General features: G+C 38.7%; 1 protein-coding gene across 2 annotated transcripts in view; it reads left to right on the top strand.

Moving 5' to 3' along the window:
- The window catches only part of Ttll7 (tubulin tyrosine ligase like 7), a 125,115-nt gene that overhangs the window by 78,752 nt on the left and 28,616 nt on the right, over positions 1-17,747 (top strand). For both annotated transcript variants that reach the window (XR_002822816.1, XM_004639300.3), the window contains exons 16-18: positions 2,895-3,100; positions 4,320-4,454; positions 9,277-9,357. Coding sequence is in view for 1 of the 2 variants with exons in the window: in XM_004639300.3 (XP_004639357.1) it covers positions 2,895-3,100; positions 4,320-4,454; positions 9,277-9,357 (422 nt within the window). In the remaining variant the exon portion in view is untranslated. The remainder of the gene's footprint in view (positions 1-2,894; positions 3,101-4,319; positions 4,455-9,276; positions 9,358-17,747) is intronic.

A 17,747-nucleotide genomic window follows, 5' to 3' on the forward strand; every position in this document is an offset into this window, starting at 1 on the left:
CCAGGCAAGCACTTATTCTACTAAGCTATCTCCCCTGCCCCTCAAGTTCTATTTACATATTTAGTCACTCAAGATGCTTACTGAGCCACCTGTTGAAGCATTTGTAAGCCATTTTATTTCTGCTTTTAAAGGATTCCTTAAGTGCTTTCAGTGCATCTCATTTTAACTGTGGCTCTACTTCTGTGTGGGAAGTTGCATTTATTTCCTGAATTTTACCCTTTTAAAAACTGACACATCTACCTCCATTATCAGGAACTGTACAGAAAAATAAAAGCAGTAGAGAATGAAGAAAGTACAGAAAGCAATCACTGGGCTTCTTGTAGCTCTGAAATGGCTTTTTGTTTTCTGATCAGTATGGTTAATAAATTGAGATCAGACAATAATGCATTAAAATATATTAATGAGTATTAAGTATAAATTTTCATTTTAAAGCTAGTCTAATTCAGTTACATCATTTCCTTATTCCTGGTATCCTCTTTTGCACTCGTTAGGAATTGTAATCAGGGTTTCACCTTGTTCTGCATTCTTTCCTTAATCTTACACTAAGGAACATTACAGCTACACATCATCCTTGAGTTTTATCACCAAAGTCACCCTGCTGACCGAGGACAAAAGTCCAGATCATACAGAGCATGTGCTTCTGTGGCAGATTAACATGGGAAAGCCAGACTTCAAAGAGCCACACTTGGTTTGCTGTTAGACATTCATATGGAAACCTATATAGAATTATTTTCGCATTTATTTTGTTGTTGTTGTGTTGTTTTTTGTGGTACTGGGGATCGAACTCAGAACCTTGCACTTGCAAGGCAGGTGCTTATGCTGCTGAGCTATCTCCCCGGCTTCCCATTTATTTTGTGGCTGAAAATTAGAATCATTGTTGTTAGTAAACCTAAATATTATTGATATGTTTAACTACTTTATTCTGTCTGAATTTTCAATCTATGCAGGTGAAAAAAAATGGGAATCTGAGATGATAGAAGAGAAAGATATATTCCTTCCATTCTTTGATCAGGTTGTGTACATCACGGCCGTCACCTTAGGCCCTCAGGGGGAGCCGTGACTGCAGCGTATTGAGTAGCGAATGAGCCAGGTATTTGCTGAGTACAGGGTTGACTTGCGTGTCATCCGAAACATTTGCTTGTCACCCTAAACATGCAGTCCTTGGCAGAAACGAAGAGGTGGCCTGTCATGGCATAGTCTTCACACAGCCCTTTCCTGCAAGCACCATCTCTTCAAAAAGTGCTGTGATTATCAGGTTATGAAGGAAGTTACTAGTACGCAACAGACACTCTCCTTTTAATCTTCTGAAACTTGAATGAATATGCTTTTATGTGCTCTCCAGAACTTAAAATGAGGCGTATTACAGCTGTCATCCATCTATTCATTCCTAAATACGTGGTTTATTTCCATTACCTTCATGCACATTTAATGTTTTCAGCAGCTAATGAGAAATATTTGGATATGCAGTCTTTGTTTCATTAAATTATTTAACTAATGAAGATTTGTATATTCCTAAGCAGAGAGATTATAGAACTGAGAATATGTAGAACGTATGAACAGTAAGAACAAAAATTGGTAGTATTGAGTGATAATCTCTTTTTCCCTATCTGTATTCACAATTTGTTGAAAACAGTTGGTTATTTATCTTAATGTACCTGCGATGATTTGGGGAAGGTATCCTCTTGTTTTCCCTAGATATTTGTCCTGATAACATTCCTATAGATTCATAGTTTCTTTTTAAACATCTTTTACTATTAGCATGAAATCTAGGGTGTGTGTGTGTGTGTGTGTGTGTGTGTGTGTGCACGCGTGCACATCTGCCTGTCTTTTGGAAATGGATTTTTTTCTATTCATTTCCATAAATGAGAAGAATATTTAGAACTAGTCTTATAATAAGCAGTTACTTATTTTGACTTCGACTTCATTAGGATGACTTTTTTTTTTTTTTTTAATGTATTTGATACAGGGTCTCACTGCGCGGCTCTGAATCGTACCTGTAGTGATCCTCCTGTTTTCAGCCTCCGCAGTGCTGGGATTATAGGCATGCACCACCACGGCTGGACGTGGTGGGCAGCTCAGCATGCCCAGGGGCAGGGCCAGTGTGGCGTGTGGTGCCAGAGAACAAACCCTGGTCCCTGATCTTGCCTGTGCAGGCGCTTAGTCTGCTGAGCTACTGCTCCAGCCCCAGGATGATTTTTTAATTTTTCCTCCCATTCATCTTCCGTTTGTTCCTTTCTGTGGTCCCTATAGCCTGTAGCCTGCCTGGTTGCCCTGGCACCCTCCCTCCTCCTTTGTGCACTCTATGTAAACCTGTCTGTACAACACTCAATCCGTACTTTAAACCCAGCTCCTAATGCCTGACCCATGTGCACCCAGGACGGTGGGCGGCCTCATGGAAAGGTAAGCATTTAGACCCAAGCTTGGCCTCCATGTCACTGTGTGACCTTGAGAAATGTTTTCCTCTCAAATTCTGGGGAATGGTAAGTTCTCTTTTAGAGCATTTTTGTGAGCACTAAGGAAAGAAGTGTAGTGCATGGCATGACTTATAGAGCTTGCTCCACAAATGTTCATTTTCCTTTCTGGTTTGTGTGTGTGTGTGTGTGTGTGTGTGTGTGTGTGTGTGTGTGTGTGATGTTTTGAGAATATAACTTCAGAGTGCTGTTTATAGTTACTGTTCCCACAGTAGCCGTTATTTGTACAACTTCAGGACTGAGCAGGTTCACTGTTTACATTGAGGCACTGGCTCTAAACATACCTTCTCATGAAGATGACTGTGATTTGACATTTCTTGCCACTCCGTCACTACCTGGTTTAATGTTTAGTTTTTATAGCTCCAACGCTGGGGGAAACTTCTAACAGTACTGCTCTGCTACCCTCTTCTCCATCGTTGATAGATTCCATGAGGCGTTCGGTCAGCTGCCCGCGGTCCATTTCTGCTCATTCACCTTTCAGAGGGGACACTCGGCCCTTTTCTGCTCAGCAGATGATAGCAGCGTCACGGCCAACTTCAGCCTCTCGGTCACATTCTCTGAACCGGGCTTCCTCTTACACAAAACAGCCGCTGCACAGCACTGATGCGGGCTCTCCCAGCTCACAGGTGGTAAGTCATCCAGCTTGCTCTCTTAGGACTTCAGAAAGTGTTACACTCATAATCTTGCCGGCAAAGGTGATCAGCTAAGAGAACAGAGTGAACCTCAGATCTTTTTTATCATTCAGCTCATAGCCTCTCGAAATTTGGATTATTCACCTATATTACATTACGGGTTGGTGCGGCTCCTAAAGGGCAGACTTTCCCGTGTCACAGAGCTCTGTGCACAGCGCTCGATTAGCATTACTTTATTTTCTATTTGCTAATGTAATAGGAAAACTGTCTCAAAATCATCAGAGTAAATGTATAGTTTTAGGAGTATCTTATATAGTCTATCTGTAAATTTGTTATAGGGAAAATTTTACTTAATGGGACTATTGGTTAAATAGGTTAGAGTTTGAATTTTTTTTTTTTTTGTGGTGCCGGAAATCGAACTCAGGACCTTGCACTTTCCAGGCAGGTGCTCATGCCACTGAGCTATATCCCTGGCTCCCTAGAGTTGATAAATTATCCTTAGAGAACTTAAGCACGCTGCTATTTATAATGTTTCTGTACCTTAAATGAACATATTTTCTCTTTAGCAAGAATTCCATAAATTTAGGATTGAGGAAGCCAGTGATTTTGTTTTGCAACCAAGTAGCTTCATACAAACCTGGGATTTATTTAATTTATTTAATCTTGATATTTCCAAATATCAAAGGACAGAATCAGGAAAGACTGGTGAATGAATTTCACTTGGCAACCACTGCTTTTGTTTTTCAAATCAAGAACAATTGCCTAACGTGTGTATATTAAGAAAAACTGATTAGGAATTATTTTTTAAATATTCCTAGTTTTATTTTGTTATTTTAAAAATAATATATGACCACTTAGAGATGAGTAACAGCTGGGCATGGTGGTGCATGCCTGTAATCCCAGCACTTGGGAGGCTGAGGCAGGAGGACTGTTGTGAGTTCAAGACCAGCCTGGACTACAAAGTGAGCTCAAGGTACCTTGAACTACATCATAAGACCTTATCTTGGAAAAAAAAGAAAGAAAGAAATGAATAATACCCATGGGATTTATATCCATTTAGTGCTAAGAGAGAACTCATAATTGTAAACTCATTGTTTTCTTTTTTGGTATTTTTTTCAATTAAAACTGCATCATTTTTACCTAGAAATATCTTTCAGATTATACTGGCACAATGAAATAGACCCCCTCCAAATATCTGTATTCTTTCAAATTTAAGAGCGAGTCTTTCCGGCAACCGAAAACCAAAGAACAAGAAGACGCTCTAACGAGTCAGACCTTATTTGTTCTCAAGGACATGAAGATCCGGTTTCCAGGAAAATCAGATGCAGAATCCGAACTTTTGATAGAGAACGTGAGTATTTGATGTATATAAAATGCCTACAAGTGTTTGTTTATTCTTCTTAAAATGTTAAAATGTGTTCCCTGAGGAACTTAGCTCGATAATATAGCACTCTTATTAGGTATTCTTTTTAACTACCAAGAGCTTTATAAAATACAAGGATTTATTTTAATTACTGTGATTCATGAACAGTAAGAACTCAATCATGAGGAATACTTTTAAAAATGAAATGCTATTTTAATGATAAGACTGATTCATCACGTTAAATAATTAGTGTTAAATATTGGTCTTAATAGTAAAGAAAAGATAAAGATAAAAAAACTGCTTCTATTGCAAAAAAAAAAAAGGATGGAATGAGATGGAATGAAAAAAAATGGGTTTCTGTCATACAGTGTCAAGAAAATTTTACTGTGACATCTTGAATGTCACATTTCTAATCATTGTGGAGTGACACATGCTGATTTGTGTTTTTCTTTTTTCTTTAAGATTTTTTTTTTATTTTTTAAAGAGCACCAATTAGAATTAAAACAAAAAATTAAAAGGGATACAAAATTTCACTTAACAAAATACTATGAATTTTACAGTATTTATTGTTATACATAGTGTTGTCTTCCAGTCATTCATATTACCTGATATGTGAATGTAAGATTGGAAGAAGAAAAGAAAAAGAAAGAAATGTATTTTGTGAGAAATTAAGAAGAGAAAAAATACAATCAATTAGAAAAAGACAAAACAAATTATTATCTGCCCCTTTCCACCTTTGCATGCAAACAGGATTGTTTGGACAACTGTACTGTGCATTTGTGCTGGTCTGTGGAAAGGAGCAGATACTAATTTGTTTTTCTTCTTACATACACATTTACACTACCCAGTGGAACACTAATATGGCAAGTGCTGACTTCTAATTCATAGTGAAGTACAAAGATATTAAAAAAAATTGCTGCAAGAGAATTTCTCTACTGAACGTCCTATTTTTTCATGCAAACATCCTTTTCAAATACTCAGACAGTTCTTCAGTAATTGAATGTTGTCCCTGGGTGCCCTGTATTTTTTTCTTTAAAAGAGAAGGCACCATCTAGTGGTCAACTATAGGATAAAAACCACATGTGCACTTTCTGGTTTTAGATCTGGGTAAGCCAAGTGTAGAAAAACAAGTGCAAGCAAGGAAAAAAAAAATCAGTGCTTTAAACAATCAGTAAAAATTAATGTTTTGTATTCATGACATATAAGGAAGTCCCCCAGATGTTGTGCATTGTGCACACACATACACACCTGAAAATGCTGCCTTGTTTGAAGGTGAGCTGGCTGTTCCATCAAAGGAAAAGGAACAACATCATGGCTTATAAAGCATTGCATTGTGCATGTATTTTATTTGATGAAGTTCTTTTTTAAGCAAGGGCAATAACTCTATACCAGACACTTACTGCTGTAGCTTTTAAGTTATATTCTGCTACTTTGAATCAGGTAGAAGAAAATTATAGATTCAGAGAATAGAACTATGATACTATTTGTGATCTATAAGAACACTTATGGAGGTTCCATCGCTGCGGACTGCAGACAGCACTACTGAGGAAACGCTTGGGACCTCACCATGGTAACAGGCACACAGGTGCCAGGCTGCAGGCTGCAGGGAGGCAGATGTCAGGAGGAGGAGAACAGGTTCAGGAGCAAGGTGGTTGGAATAAGAAGCAGGACTGCCTGCTGGGTCCCTGCCCTGGCCCCAGCCCAGGCCTGGGGAGTACACATGCCAGGAAATGTACAGAGCTGTGCCATGGATGCCCACCCTGGCTGGTACCACCAGCCGGGTCCGTTGAGCTTCACTGTCTTCTTCCAGGACTGGAGCTCAGTGAGTGAGTCCTGAGGAGGCCCTCACTTAGCACAGCACTGTATAAAGAGTAAGCTGAGGACCACGCGTAGGAGCATGGCAGGGTGGGGCTAGGAATGCCAGGGCCAGAGAAGGGCAAAGGACATGGCCCTGGCTGAGGACTGGAACCAGGCTCTGTTGGATGAGGAGCCAGTGAGAAATTCAGGAGTGCGCAGAGGCTGGAGCCTGTGGCAGCGGTGGTGAAGGGGGGCTTAGGTAGCAGCTGCAGGGCTCTTCCCCACTGCTCCCTCGCCATGGAGACACAGGCGTGGTGTGGGCAGGCAATGACACCGCAGAGGGTGGGACCCAAAGGCAAGAATGATGCCTGGAATTTCTGACCAAGTTGACTTCAAACCAGATTTGGTCAGAGGAGACAAAGGAGTCTCTGCCATTTTGGTAAAGACCCAATCTTCTAATACGATATTGGATATGAAAAAGACAAAATTACAATTCATCAATAAGAGATAACAGTTATAAATATATCTTCATTGGGCATGCTTAATTTTATAAAATAAAAATGATTTTTTAAGATAAAAGAACAGATAGAGACCAGTAAAATCATTGTGCAGGACTTTAATACCTCCTTATCTCAATAAGTACAAAATAATTAAAATAATCTCATGCATCCTGTCAGATTACAGTGGAATGAAACAAATCAATAGTGGAAGAAACCCACAGGAGCCACTCTTAAGTGACCAGTGAGTTCACAGAAGCAGTCAGGAAACAAATTTTAGAATTCTTAGGTAAAATAACAGTGCAAATCCAATATACCAGAATCTGTGGGACATGATGAGAGAAGTTCTGAGGGAGAAATGAGTAGTTCTGAGTACTTACATTGGGAAAATAGAGTGATGCTAAAAAAATGCTGCCTTTAAAGGTTCTAGAAAGACAAGACCAACACAAACCTAATAGAAATGATTGTGATCAGAACAGAAATTTCTGAAATTGAGGCTAAAAATTACAGTGAATCAAAAATTAATTACTTGAAAGGTCATGAAAATTGATAAACCTTTGGCCAAACTTTTATCAACAGAGTGATAAGTCCTACTCTTCTAATATAAAATTAGAAATGAAAAAGGCAAAATTACAAGACCAGATGATTATTAGAAACTATTTTGAAAACATATCCCAATAAATTGCAGAATGTAGACACAATGAATTATTTCCTAGACACATGAATTATGCAAATTGAACCAAAAAGATACAAAAATTCAGAGTAGACAGTAATGAATAAACTGGTGTTGTAATGAAACCTCTGCCAACAAAGAAAAGCACAGCACTTCATGGATTTACCACTGATTTTTATAAGATGATTAGAAAAAACTAATGCCAGTGTTTGTCACATTTTTTTCAAGTAATTCAAAGGAGTGGTTCCAGACACCTTCCCTGGAGCCGGGAGTACCACAATACCAAAACTGCCAATACTTACCCCAGTCAGACCCAACCAAGACAGACAACTGCAGGTCAAAATCCGTAATGAACATGGGTATAGAAAAGATACTTGCAAACAGAATTCAGAAACCCATTAAATTAAAAAGATCATACACCATAGCGAATGGGGCTGTATAAAATGTAAAAGCATCCATGTAGCAAAGAAAACCATCCACAGAACTGAAAGAGGGCCCAGAGAATGACAAAAAGTTTGCCAGTTACTCTTCTAGTAGAGGAATGGTATCCAGAATATATACAGAATTCAAAAGAACCAATTCCCCTAACATGAATGATTCAATAAAAAACAGGCAAATCAATGGAATAGACATGTCTCAAAGCAAGCACAAATGACCAATATGTACGTGAAAGAAAATGTTCACTGTCTTTAGCACTAAGCGAATACAATTCATTTAACTCTTGTATTCCATCTTACCCCAGTCAGAATGGCTATCAGGAACACAACACAGGGGATGGGGAGATAATTCAGTGATCTAAGCACCTGCCAAGCAAGCACAAGGACCCAGGACCCAATACTACATGCTGTGCTGGCCCTGAAAACAGGCGAGATGACACACACCTGTAATCCCAGCTTGGGAGAGGCTGAGACAGGAAGCGCAGTACAAGTCTGAATCGCATAGTGAGACTCTTTATCAAAAACAAACAAAAAAACTTTATATAAAAAAGAATACAACATAAGTTTATATAAGTATAAAATGAAATTAATAACATTAGCTATTAGATTATTTTATATATGTGCCCTATATACTGTAAATGTTTTCTACCATATACACAATGTACACTCAAAAGTTCTGTAGATTTATACCAAAAGATAATTGAATCCTTATTAACTATAGGTTGCTTCTTATGTGTAATTCAATTTTTTTTTGTGCTCTAAATGCCTTCAGGGCAGTTCTGGCTGGCTGAAGTTGTGGGGATCGAACCACAGCAACCTGAGCCTGACTGCTTTGTTGAAGCAGCCACTTAAAGAACTGAGCTAAGGGGCAGGCCTCCTGTGTAATTCAGTATTAAATGACTGTGGCTGATAAGGTTAATATAGCCTTGGGAATGATGATAGAAATGTCTAGGGGATATAGCTCAGTAGAATAAGTGCTTGCCTGGCAAGCTCAAGGTCCTGAGTTCAATCCCCGGTACTGGAAAAAGAAAGAAAGGAAGAAAGAAAGAAAGAAAGAAAGAAAGAAAGAAAGAAAGAAAGAAAAAGGAATATCTAGGTCTTACACATCCTCTCAGAACGTATGTGCCAAAGACTTCTAATGTTCATTTACTAGTGATTATGTTTCTGGTACATGAAGAAGAAAAAGTTTTGCGTTGAGATAGTATTTGTCTCATGTTAGAAGTCTTTGCAAATCCCTTCATATGAAAGTTCACGTTATTACAAATATTGTTATGGTGCCCTCCTTAATAACTTATTAATACACATAAATTACTAAAAATGTTTTTAAGGCCATTTATTTCCTTTTTATTTGTTACTTCTGATGACCATGCTAGGTTAAAGTTCTTAGTGTTTCTCCCTCCCAACAGATCATTGACAATTGGAAGCATCATAAGACAAAAGTGGCTTCATACTGGCTCATAAAATTAGACTCTGTAAAACAACGAAAAGTAAGTAATGCTTTCAAAGTTTCCCCCTTTTGGGTTATGTACTAAGGTTGGTAAGCCAGATTCATAGACCTGTACATAGACACGTGTTTACTCACTTCTATAAACGTTTATTGAACACCTGTGATTTTGGGAATTGTTACAGATTCTGAGGATAAAGGTTGAACAAAAATTCATGTCCTCATGGAACTTACACTCTAGTTAAGATGTTTGAGGCTGGGGAGATAGCTCAGCGATGTAAGCCCCTGCCTAGCAAGCACAAGGGCCTGGGTTCCTTCCTCAGTACCTTGTGCCACGCCACCGTGCCAGACACTGAAACAGGGTGTGCTAATGCACGCCTGTAGTGCTAGCACTGGGGAGGTTGAGAAGGAGGTTCACTATGAGTCTGAGCTGTGTAGCGAGACTCTGTACCAAATAAATAAAAATTAAAAATAAATTTTAAGAAAAGATGTTTGATAAAAATTTGTAATAGAATGTAATTCGTATAACATAGTACTGTATGAGGAAAAGTAAAACTGGATAAAAATTATGACATTTGATCAAAGACAAATGAAAGAAGAATAATGCTTTCGCAGTAATCTGTAGATATCAGGCAGAGGGAAAAGCAAAAACAGAGACCCCAAAACAGTGCATTATTCTCTTCTTGAGGTAGGAGTTACTTGGTCTGTATGTGAAGCATAGTAAGGCAACATTTTGTTTATTTATAGGAAGGCTTGTTTTGCTTAATGAGTGATGTGGTATTGGTAAGAGTTGAGGCTAAGCAGATAGGTAGAACTCAGAAAGAGTTCTGCAACTTTATGAGTCATGGAAAGGTTTTAGATTTTTATGCTAGTGGGTGGGGTGCCACTGGAAAATATTGAGAGGAGTTTTACAGTCATATATACAACTATATTTTTTTCCAGTATTGGGATTTGAATCTAAAATCTCATGCATGGCTAAGTAAGTATCCTACTACTGAGCTACATAGCAGCTACATACAACCAGCCTTGCTTTATAATATCTCTTCTTTTTTTTTAACAAGAAAAAATTCATAATGAAATAATAAGGGAGTAACAATGGTAAACAGTGTATACTCAGTAACCTTCAAGGAGTTATTGAGAGCAGGAGACATGGACAGAAAAATTCAGAGAAGAAACAAGCATAAGAGCATGAAGAGAAAGAGCAGTAGCAGAGTTTATACTAGGCAGGTGCTAGAAACAGGATGCATGTCTACAGGCAGATAAATAGTGAATGAGAGTGTTGTATTCTTACATGGCCGAGTACTACCCTGAGGAAGAATTAGACTTGAGGCCCTCATAGGTGGATGGACGCAGCTTGAGGACGTGATGTGAGGTGAGTAAAGCCGGCACACAAGTTAAAGGTGATTTCTTTTATATGAAGTGGCAGAAGAGTAGATAGATAAGTAGGAAAGTACAGAGAAATTTAAATAGTTCCCCATATTTTAACTTTGGATTTATAATTTTAAAAGACCAGGTGAACTACTTGATGAGAGCAGAATTTAAGAAGAAGTGTGACATAATAGAAGTAGAGACTAACTCGAAGGTTTTTTCAGGCAGTAGAACTAATGGATGTTTACCTAGACTGGTAATTAAAGGGATGGATGCTTTGGAACATATGAAAAAAGACAATGTTTTGTTGTTGCTGTTGTTATATTTTGTTTGGATTTTGAATAGACTATGTTGATATACTGGTGAGACATCGTATAGTTAGGAGTTCTGAGTTTGTGGCTGAGGTTGGGTGTAGAGATAAGAATTTAGGACTCTGAGATATTGAAAGCCATGAGCTGGATGAGATTACATAGAGACTAAGTGTAGCTAGAAGAGAACAAGTTTTAAAGACTGGATTGTGGACTTCTCATACACCTGAGTGTCCAAGTCAGAATGGAGAGGATTCACCAGGGGGCCTAAGGAGGAGCAGTCAGCGAGGAACGGAAGCACCATGAGAACTGCCTGTGCTTGTGGCCAGATGCAGCAGGGGCAGAGTACTCACCTGTGGTAGAATACTGGGCCAGTGCTGGGGACTAAGAACTGTCTGTTGTTTCTGGCAACATCAAAGTTTGGGGAATCTCAGTCATAACAAACTCAGAGGAGTGGTGAGTAATGAAACTTCATCAGGGTAGACCCAGTCCTTGAAAAGTAGTGAGGCAAAATCCATGGCTGTCAGTTTTCCTCTAGAGGGGAAAGGGAAATATGCTAATTGGAGAGGAGTAGGAATATGGACTAGAAAGAAACTTCTGTATTTCTTACTTTTAAGATGAAGATATTTTCTCTTCTTGACCTGATGAGAATGATCTTGAAGACAGGAGTGGCACAGGAAAGAAGGATGATGAAAGTGTTCTAGCTCATCAGCATAAGTGCCTGCCTGGCAAGCCCAAGGTCCTGAGTTTGAGCCCCGCTACCCCTTTCCCCCCCAAAATGATAGAATTGTTCTCAAGTAAACTGGAAGAGTTCGTCCTTACCAGGAGCATTTATTCTCATTGCGGGCAAGTTATATGGTGCTATGGTGGGAAAATCTGAAGGTTTTCATTTGGTGGGAGATTTGAAGAGAGTGCAAAAGGTATTTAACAGCCATCATGAAGAGTTTGAAAGGACATTCCCAGAACCCCAAGCGGCCTGTCAGATGCACTAGAACTTTATTTTTTAGAGATAGGCTGTGGAAGTGGCTTTAGTTACATTGTTGTGTTACTTTAGGTGATACAAGCTACCATTTACCATTCCTAAAATCTATTGTTAATGAGGTAAAATTTGACATCTATCAGATTATGACTTTTAAATTACATATTCAGAGTATTTGAGACTCACTATTGTGTATTAGGAAACTTAGCTGATATTTAGTGTCCTGCCAAGTGCAAATGTAGTGCCACTTCTTAGCGTGATATATGAAAGGTGGTAACAGAGACTGATTGTAAAACACATTGTAAGTCCTGAATATATGTTTGCCCCCTTTGTAACTCTGGCCTTGACTTATGAAAGTAGGAGCATTTTGTTAGAATTTGAACTATGAATTTCCTCAGGTCCATGCAGTTTTTATAATTTAGAAACAAGAGTTTAGATAAATAGCTGTAACAAATTGAGAGTCCAGAATAGACTAAACTTTTTTATTAACACGTGGTAAATATGGTATTTCAAATCATTTAGAAAAGATTTTTCTAGACAGTGATACTGAATAATGGGTTTTCTATTTGTAAAAAGTTAAGTTGCAATATGTCTCTCATCATATACAAAAAAGTTCCATATACATTAGAGTTTGAAATTATCAAAGATGTTTTTAAAAAATGTCTTAGGAAAGACCTAAAACCTAGATGTCTTAAAGGAGAAGATCAACAGGCTTGATTATATAAGAACCTGTGACGAGACAAAAGACATCTTAAATCAAGTTAAAAGCAGAGGTGATAAAAGAAATAGGGCAGATGGAGGGATGTTTCGAGGGGACCGAAATTTGTTGCATGTAAAAATGAAAAGTAATTCCAGTAAATCTGTACTTTCTGCAATCAATCAGCAAAAGGCAAACTAGCCTATAAATATTAATAAATAAAATAGCAAAGCATATTAAAAAGCCATGAAAAGACAATTTATGGATCTTCAAATAGCCAATTAACATGTAAATAGATCCAGGGCTTCACTAATGATGAAGAAAAAGCAAGTAAAAACCATCATATTGGCAAAAATTAATAAGACAGATAATAGCCAGGGATGGGTCGAGCATGGATTCAAGGGCCTTTCCTATGTGATTAGAGGCTGACTACATTGGTGTAACTCTTCAGAAAGGTAATTTGCAGTACCCATTAAAGTTGAAATGCTCATAGCCTTATGACTCAGCAAAGACCTCTTTTAGCATTCTATCCTATAGAACTGCAGCCTTCATGTACAAAAGACTTATGTACACGAGCATTCGCTGCGGTGGTATTTGTGAAAGCAAAACACTCAGAACTAACCTGAATGTCTCTCCAGTTGTGTATTTGTACAGTTTGGCTGCATCAATGGAATACTGTCCCAGAATTATAGATCTTAACCTCACATCTAGTACAACACTATGGTTTGTTACCTATATTACAAAAATACATAAAACTTCACTAATGATAAATTAATTAAGAGCAAGAAATAGCTATGACATAGAGGCTCTGGAAGGCTAAGTCCATCTGTCCTCTGGTATTTCTTTTTTTTCTACGTTTAGAGTGAAAGTGCCAACTATATGTGGTCCATGTCGTTTCAGAAGGAGTATTTCATTTTCTTCTTTATTGGCTTATGTAACTTATATTCATTCCTCAGCTAGATGAAGTTAAAAATTCCAGTTTGATTTTATGAGCTCTGTCGCATAGAACTTTCTAAGAAGATAGACAAGTTCTATATTTCTGATGTCCAACACAATAGTAGTAGCCACATGTGGCTATGGAACACTTGGAATGTGGCTAATGTAACTGATAAACTGGATTTTAAATTTACATTTAATTAAAATTTAAATTTGAAGAGCCACCTGTGTTTACTGCTTGTACATTTGACAGTTTGTATCTAGACAAAGCAGGTACAGTCTTCTAAAAATGGAGATAAGAACTTTCTCAAGAAGAATTTATCTTCCTGCTTATAAATTCAGGAGTTTAGAATTTTCAGTAAGATTGACATTTCTTTTTTTAAAAGATCTTTTTATTTATTGATTGACTTCGTACAGGGTTCTCACTACACGGCTCAGCCTCATACTGATCCTCTTGTCTCAGCCTTCCCATCCCTGGGATTACACGCATGTGCCATCACACCTAGTTTTGGTAGCTGGCTTGGTGTGCGTGGTTCTGGGGTTAGCATGGCATGTGTGCTAGGGATTGAATCCAGGTCCTTGAGCTTGTCAGGCAGGCACTTAAGACCATGAAGCTATTTCCCCAACCCAAGTGCAGTGTTTCTGTGGACATCTCAAAGAAATAGCACCTCTATTAACATTCTCTCTTCCATGTCACTCGAAGAAGTTACCAGGATATTAAGCAACTTACATAATAGTGCATGTGTTAGATATTATCTTCATTGCTGAGACAAAATGCCTGATGCCCAAAGTCAAAGGAATAAGGGCTTGCTTGGCTCCCAGTCTGCAGGGCTTAGTCTATAACTGGCTGGCTCCAGGGTGAGGTAGCACAGCAGGCAGGTATCACAGAGACAAGCAGTTCATGGCAGACAGTGAAAGCCACAGGCAAGCTAAGGAAGGCCACTGCTGTTCTTATCCCTTGTATCTTACCTAGGGAGGTTAGGGCAGGTGGCACCCACAAGCTTGATTCTAGCGCTTTTGATCCTAGCATCGAGCCATGAATCAGTTTTAGCTCACACACATTAGCACCACCTCTGAAAAAGCCCACCTATGCCTCCATGAGGCTTTGGGGGGACGTTTACACACGAGCCATAACATTCCAGCCAAGGCCCCTGAAACCTCATGAATGTCTCTTTATGTAAAAAGCATTTAGTCTATTTCTAAATGTTGCTGATTTAAGGCAAACTCTTAGCTGCAAGCTCCTGTACAAATGGAAAGAAAGATAAACACTTCCAATATTCAACAGCACAAGATAAGCATTTTCATGTCAAAAGTTATAAATGGAAATGGTAAGGAATTGGAGAACAAAGCAAGATCAAACTCCAGGAGGGGAAACCTTAAATCCCACAGTTTCACTTCTAGCACCCCTGGCAATCTGTGGCAAGAGGGGGATTTCAAAGGGCTTGGGTGACTCTGCCCAAGAGCACTTCTGGTCCTTGTGGTTCAAGTGCCTTTTTTCTTTGGCAGGCTTTGTTCATTCTTCGCAGCTTTTCTTGGATTATCTGCGTTTTTGGCTTTTAACCTTCTGGAGTCTCTACTGCACCTTTGGTTTTCCTCACGGCTTGTATACTGCCCTCTCAGGGACATACTGCTTGCCCTCCTAGGCCTTTTTTAAAAAAAGAAAGAAACTGAGTGGAAGCATTTTTGACCTCACAACTATTGCATTTTGTATGTGCCTAAAACCATCACCACATGGATGACACTAAAACCTGCTGCCAGCTGGAGCGGTAGCCAGACATTTTTGTCTTTTCTCTTGGCTGTAGGGGTCTAGTGGCTATAAACTAAATCTTGAGAAACAACTTTTTTAGGCTGCCACCATTTTAGAACATGATGCTTTGAGGTTTTGTTTTGTTTTGTTTTGTTTTGTTTTATAAAGCAAAGCTTTTTACTTTTGTAATTTTGAGACTGCCACGGTAGAGTCTTTCTACTTTTTATGATGCCCTTAGACTATCTTCTTTATTGTTTTTTTTCCTTTCCAACAATCAAGGTTTCTTCTGTTCTGTCTTTGTAGTCTACAAATCTCCTGAACTTTTTTTTTTAGTGAAGCTCAAAATGTTTTAACTTGTTTTGCTGGGATCATAGCTTTTGATTCTCTTCAGAAATCTGGCTAAAGGCCCCCAGTAGTAGCCAGGCAACAGCTTCAACACTAGATCACCATAATTGTTTTTTCCCCCCCAAGATTAACTAGTCATTGCTCTTAATCTCAGTCTCAGATAAAGTCACTGGGCATGAGCAAAGTGCAGAAAACCTATATGATATCCTGTCCAAATACTATTAGTACAAATCTTTCTTCTTACTGAATTAAGAGAAAGTAGCTGTATATCTATTCTAACTATTTTGTATATCCATATACAAATTGGCCCTTCATTTATATTCCCCCCTTTTTTTGTTTAGTTTTGTCAGAGATAGGTATTCTATTGCCATTTAAATATTGTAGGTGCGTGAATTCAGCAAAATAATCCAATATAGTCCACTAGTCCATGATAGTAGTGGGTTATCCATAGGACTGGCAATGTCAGAAGTTGTTGACTTGAGACTTTTATAGCTCAGCATATTAATATGGCTTTACTTTTCATACCTCATTTTTATACTTTTCTGCTGGATGGTTAAGACCAAGATAAAGCAAGACCTATATAACAAGAAATGTAACTCTTGTATCTGATAAGGTCAGCCAAATCCCCTCAGCATTTAGCCTGAACCCTGTACCACAGTTTGTAGATCCTTTGTCCATGTCAGCCATGTGGATGAGTCATGGCCATTGCTTGACCAATTTGCTCTCTGAAAGCCTGAATGTTCAGAAAACCTTTTTGCCAAGCCATAATATACATCGTGTGGAATCTAACAGCTAGTATGGTCCTTCTTCCCAGCAGAAACCTCTCAAGCCTGGTCTTTATCAATATCATTTTTGTCAGCATTCTGGTCTTTTGAGTTCTGACCAGAATCTCTTCAAGTATGTCTTCTAAGACAGTCTAGCTCTACTTTTACAGCTGGCATCTCTAAGCCTTTTAAAATTCTTCCTGCAAGGTATGTGTAAAGGTCCTTAAACCACATGGTCCAATACAGTCAAAATGACAACGCTACTTCTGGTGTACCAAATTTTGTGTTACTTTTCTAATTGCTGAGATAAAATACCTGACACTCAAAGGAGCCAAGATTTACTTAGTTTGTAGTTTGTAGAAGTTTTAGCCTATAATCGGCTGGCAGCAAGGCAAGGAGGCATGGGAGACAGGTATTCCAGAGAAGAAACAGCTTATGGCAGGCAAAAGATAACAAAACAGTAAGCAAACAATAGACACAGCTCCTTTTATTCTTATATCTTACTAGGCTACTTAAAGCAGGTAACGCACCCTTAATCCTAGTATCCTTAATTTTTAACATTACACTAAACATCAATTTTATGCACACCAGATCCAGCCATCTCTAAAAATGCCCCACCTAGGACCATGTAAGACATAATGATATGTGTTTTTCCGTTTTAATCTCTAGATACATATGTGTACTAGTCTAGATTTATTGAGGCAGGGGAAGAAGAAGTAACATTTGGTGTCACTTTTTCTCTTTTATTTTTGTGTATTTCTATATATTTTTTTCAAATTAGAATAAACTTTTAAAAAACCAGATACCCATGCCAGGGACACATGGATACATGAGCATTTCTGTGGCAAGGGGCTGGTGAAGTAAGGGGGATGGAATTTAGCTTTCTGTTCCCAACCATAATCCTATGTTGGTTGGAGGAGGACAGAGAAACAGAGAGTAAAATTCCTGGTCCCAAGACCTTTCCTGGGTGTACTGAATCGCCTCATCCATGCTAATGCACCACTCTTTTGGAAGCCCCACTTCCACCCCCTTTGAGAATCCTGTCTAGATCTCCCACAGCTAGATGTTACCTTTTCCTATTTGAATCTTCATGGAACTTTGTACTGAATTGTACTTGTGATCTGCCTTGAGACATGTATGGGTGTTGTGATTTGTGTGTAGCCTTTGTCCCCCGAAAGCCTCATGCAGTCATGGGGCGGCCCCTGGAGTGTGTGATTGATCATCGTGGGTGTGAGTGCTGCACCTGCCCTGGGCAGGTAATTTGCATTACAATGTAAGGAGGGATGAGC

This window comes from Octodon degus, unplaced genomic scaffold, assembly GCF_000260255.1.
Source record: "Octodon degus isolate 3935 unplaced genomic scaffold, OctDeg1.0 scaffold00109, whole genome shotgun sequence".
NCBI lineage: Eukaryota > Metazoa > Chordata > Mammalia > Rodentia > Octodontidae > Octodon > Octodon degus.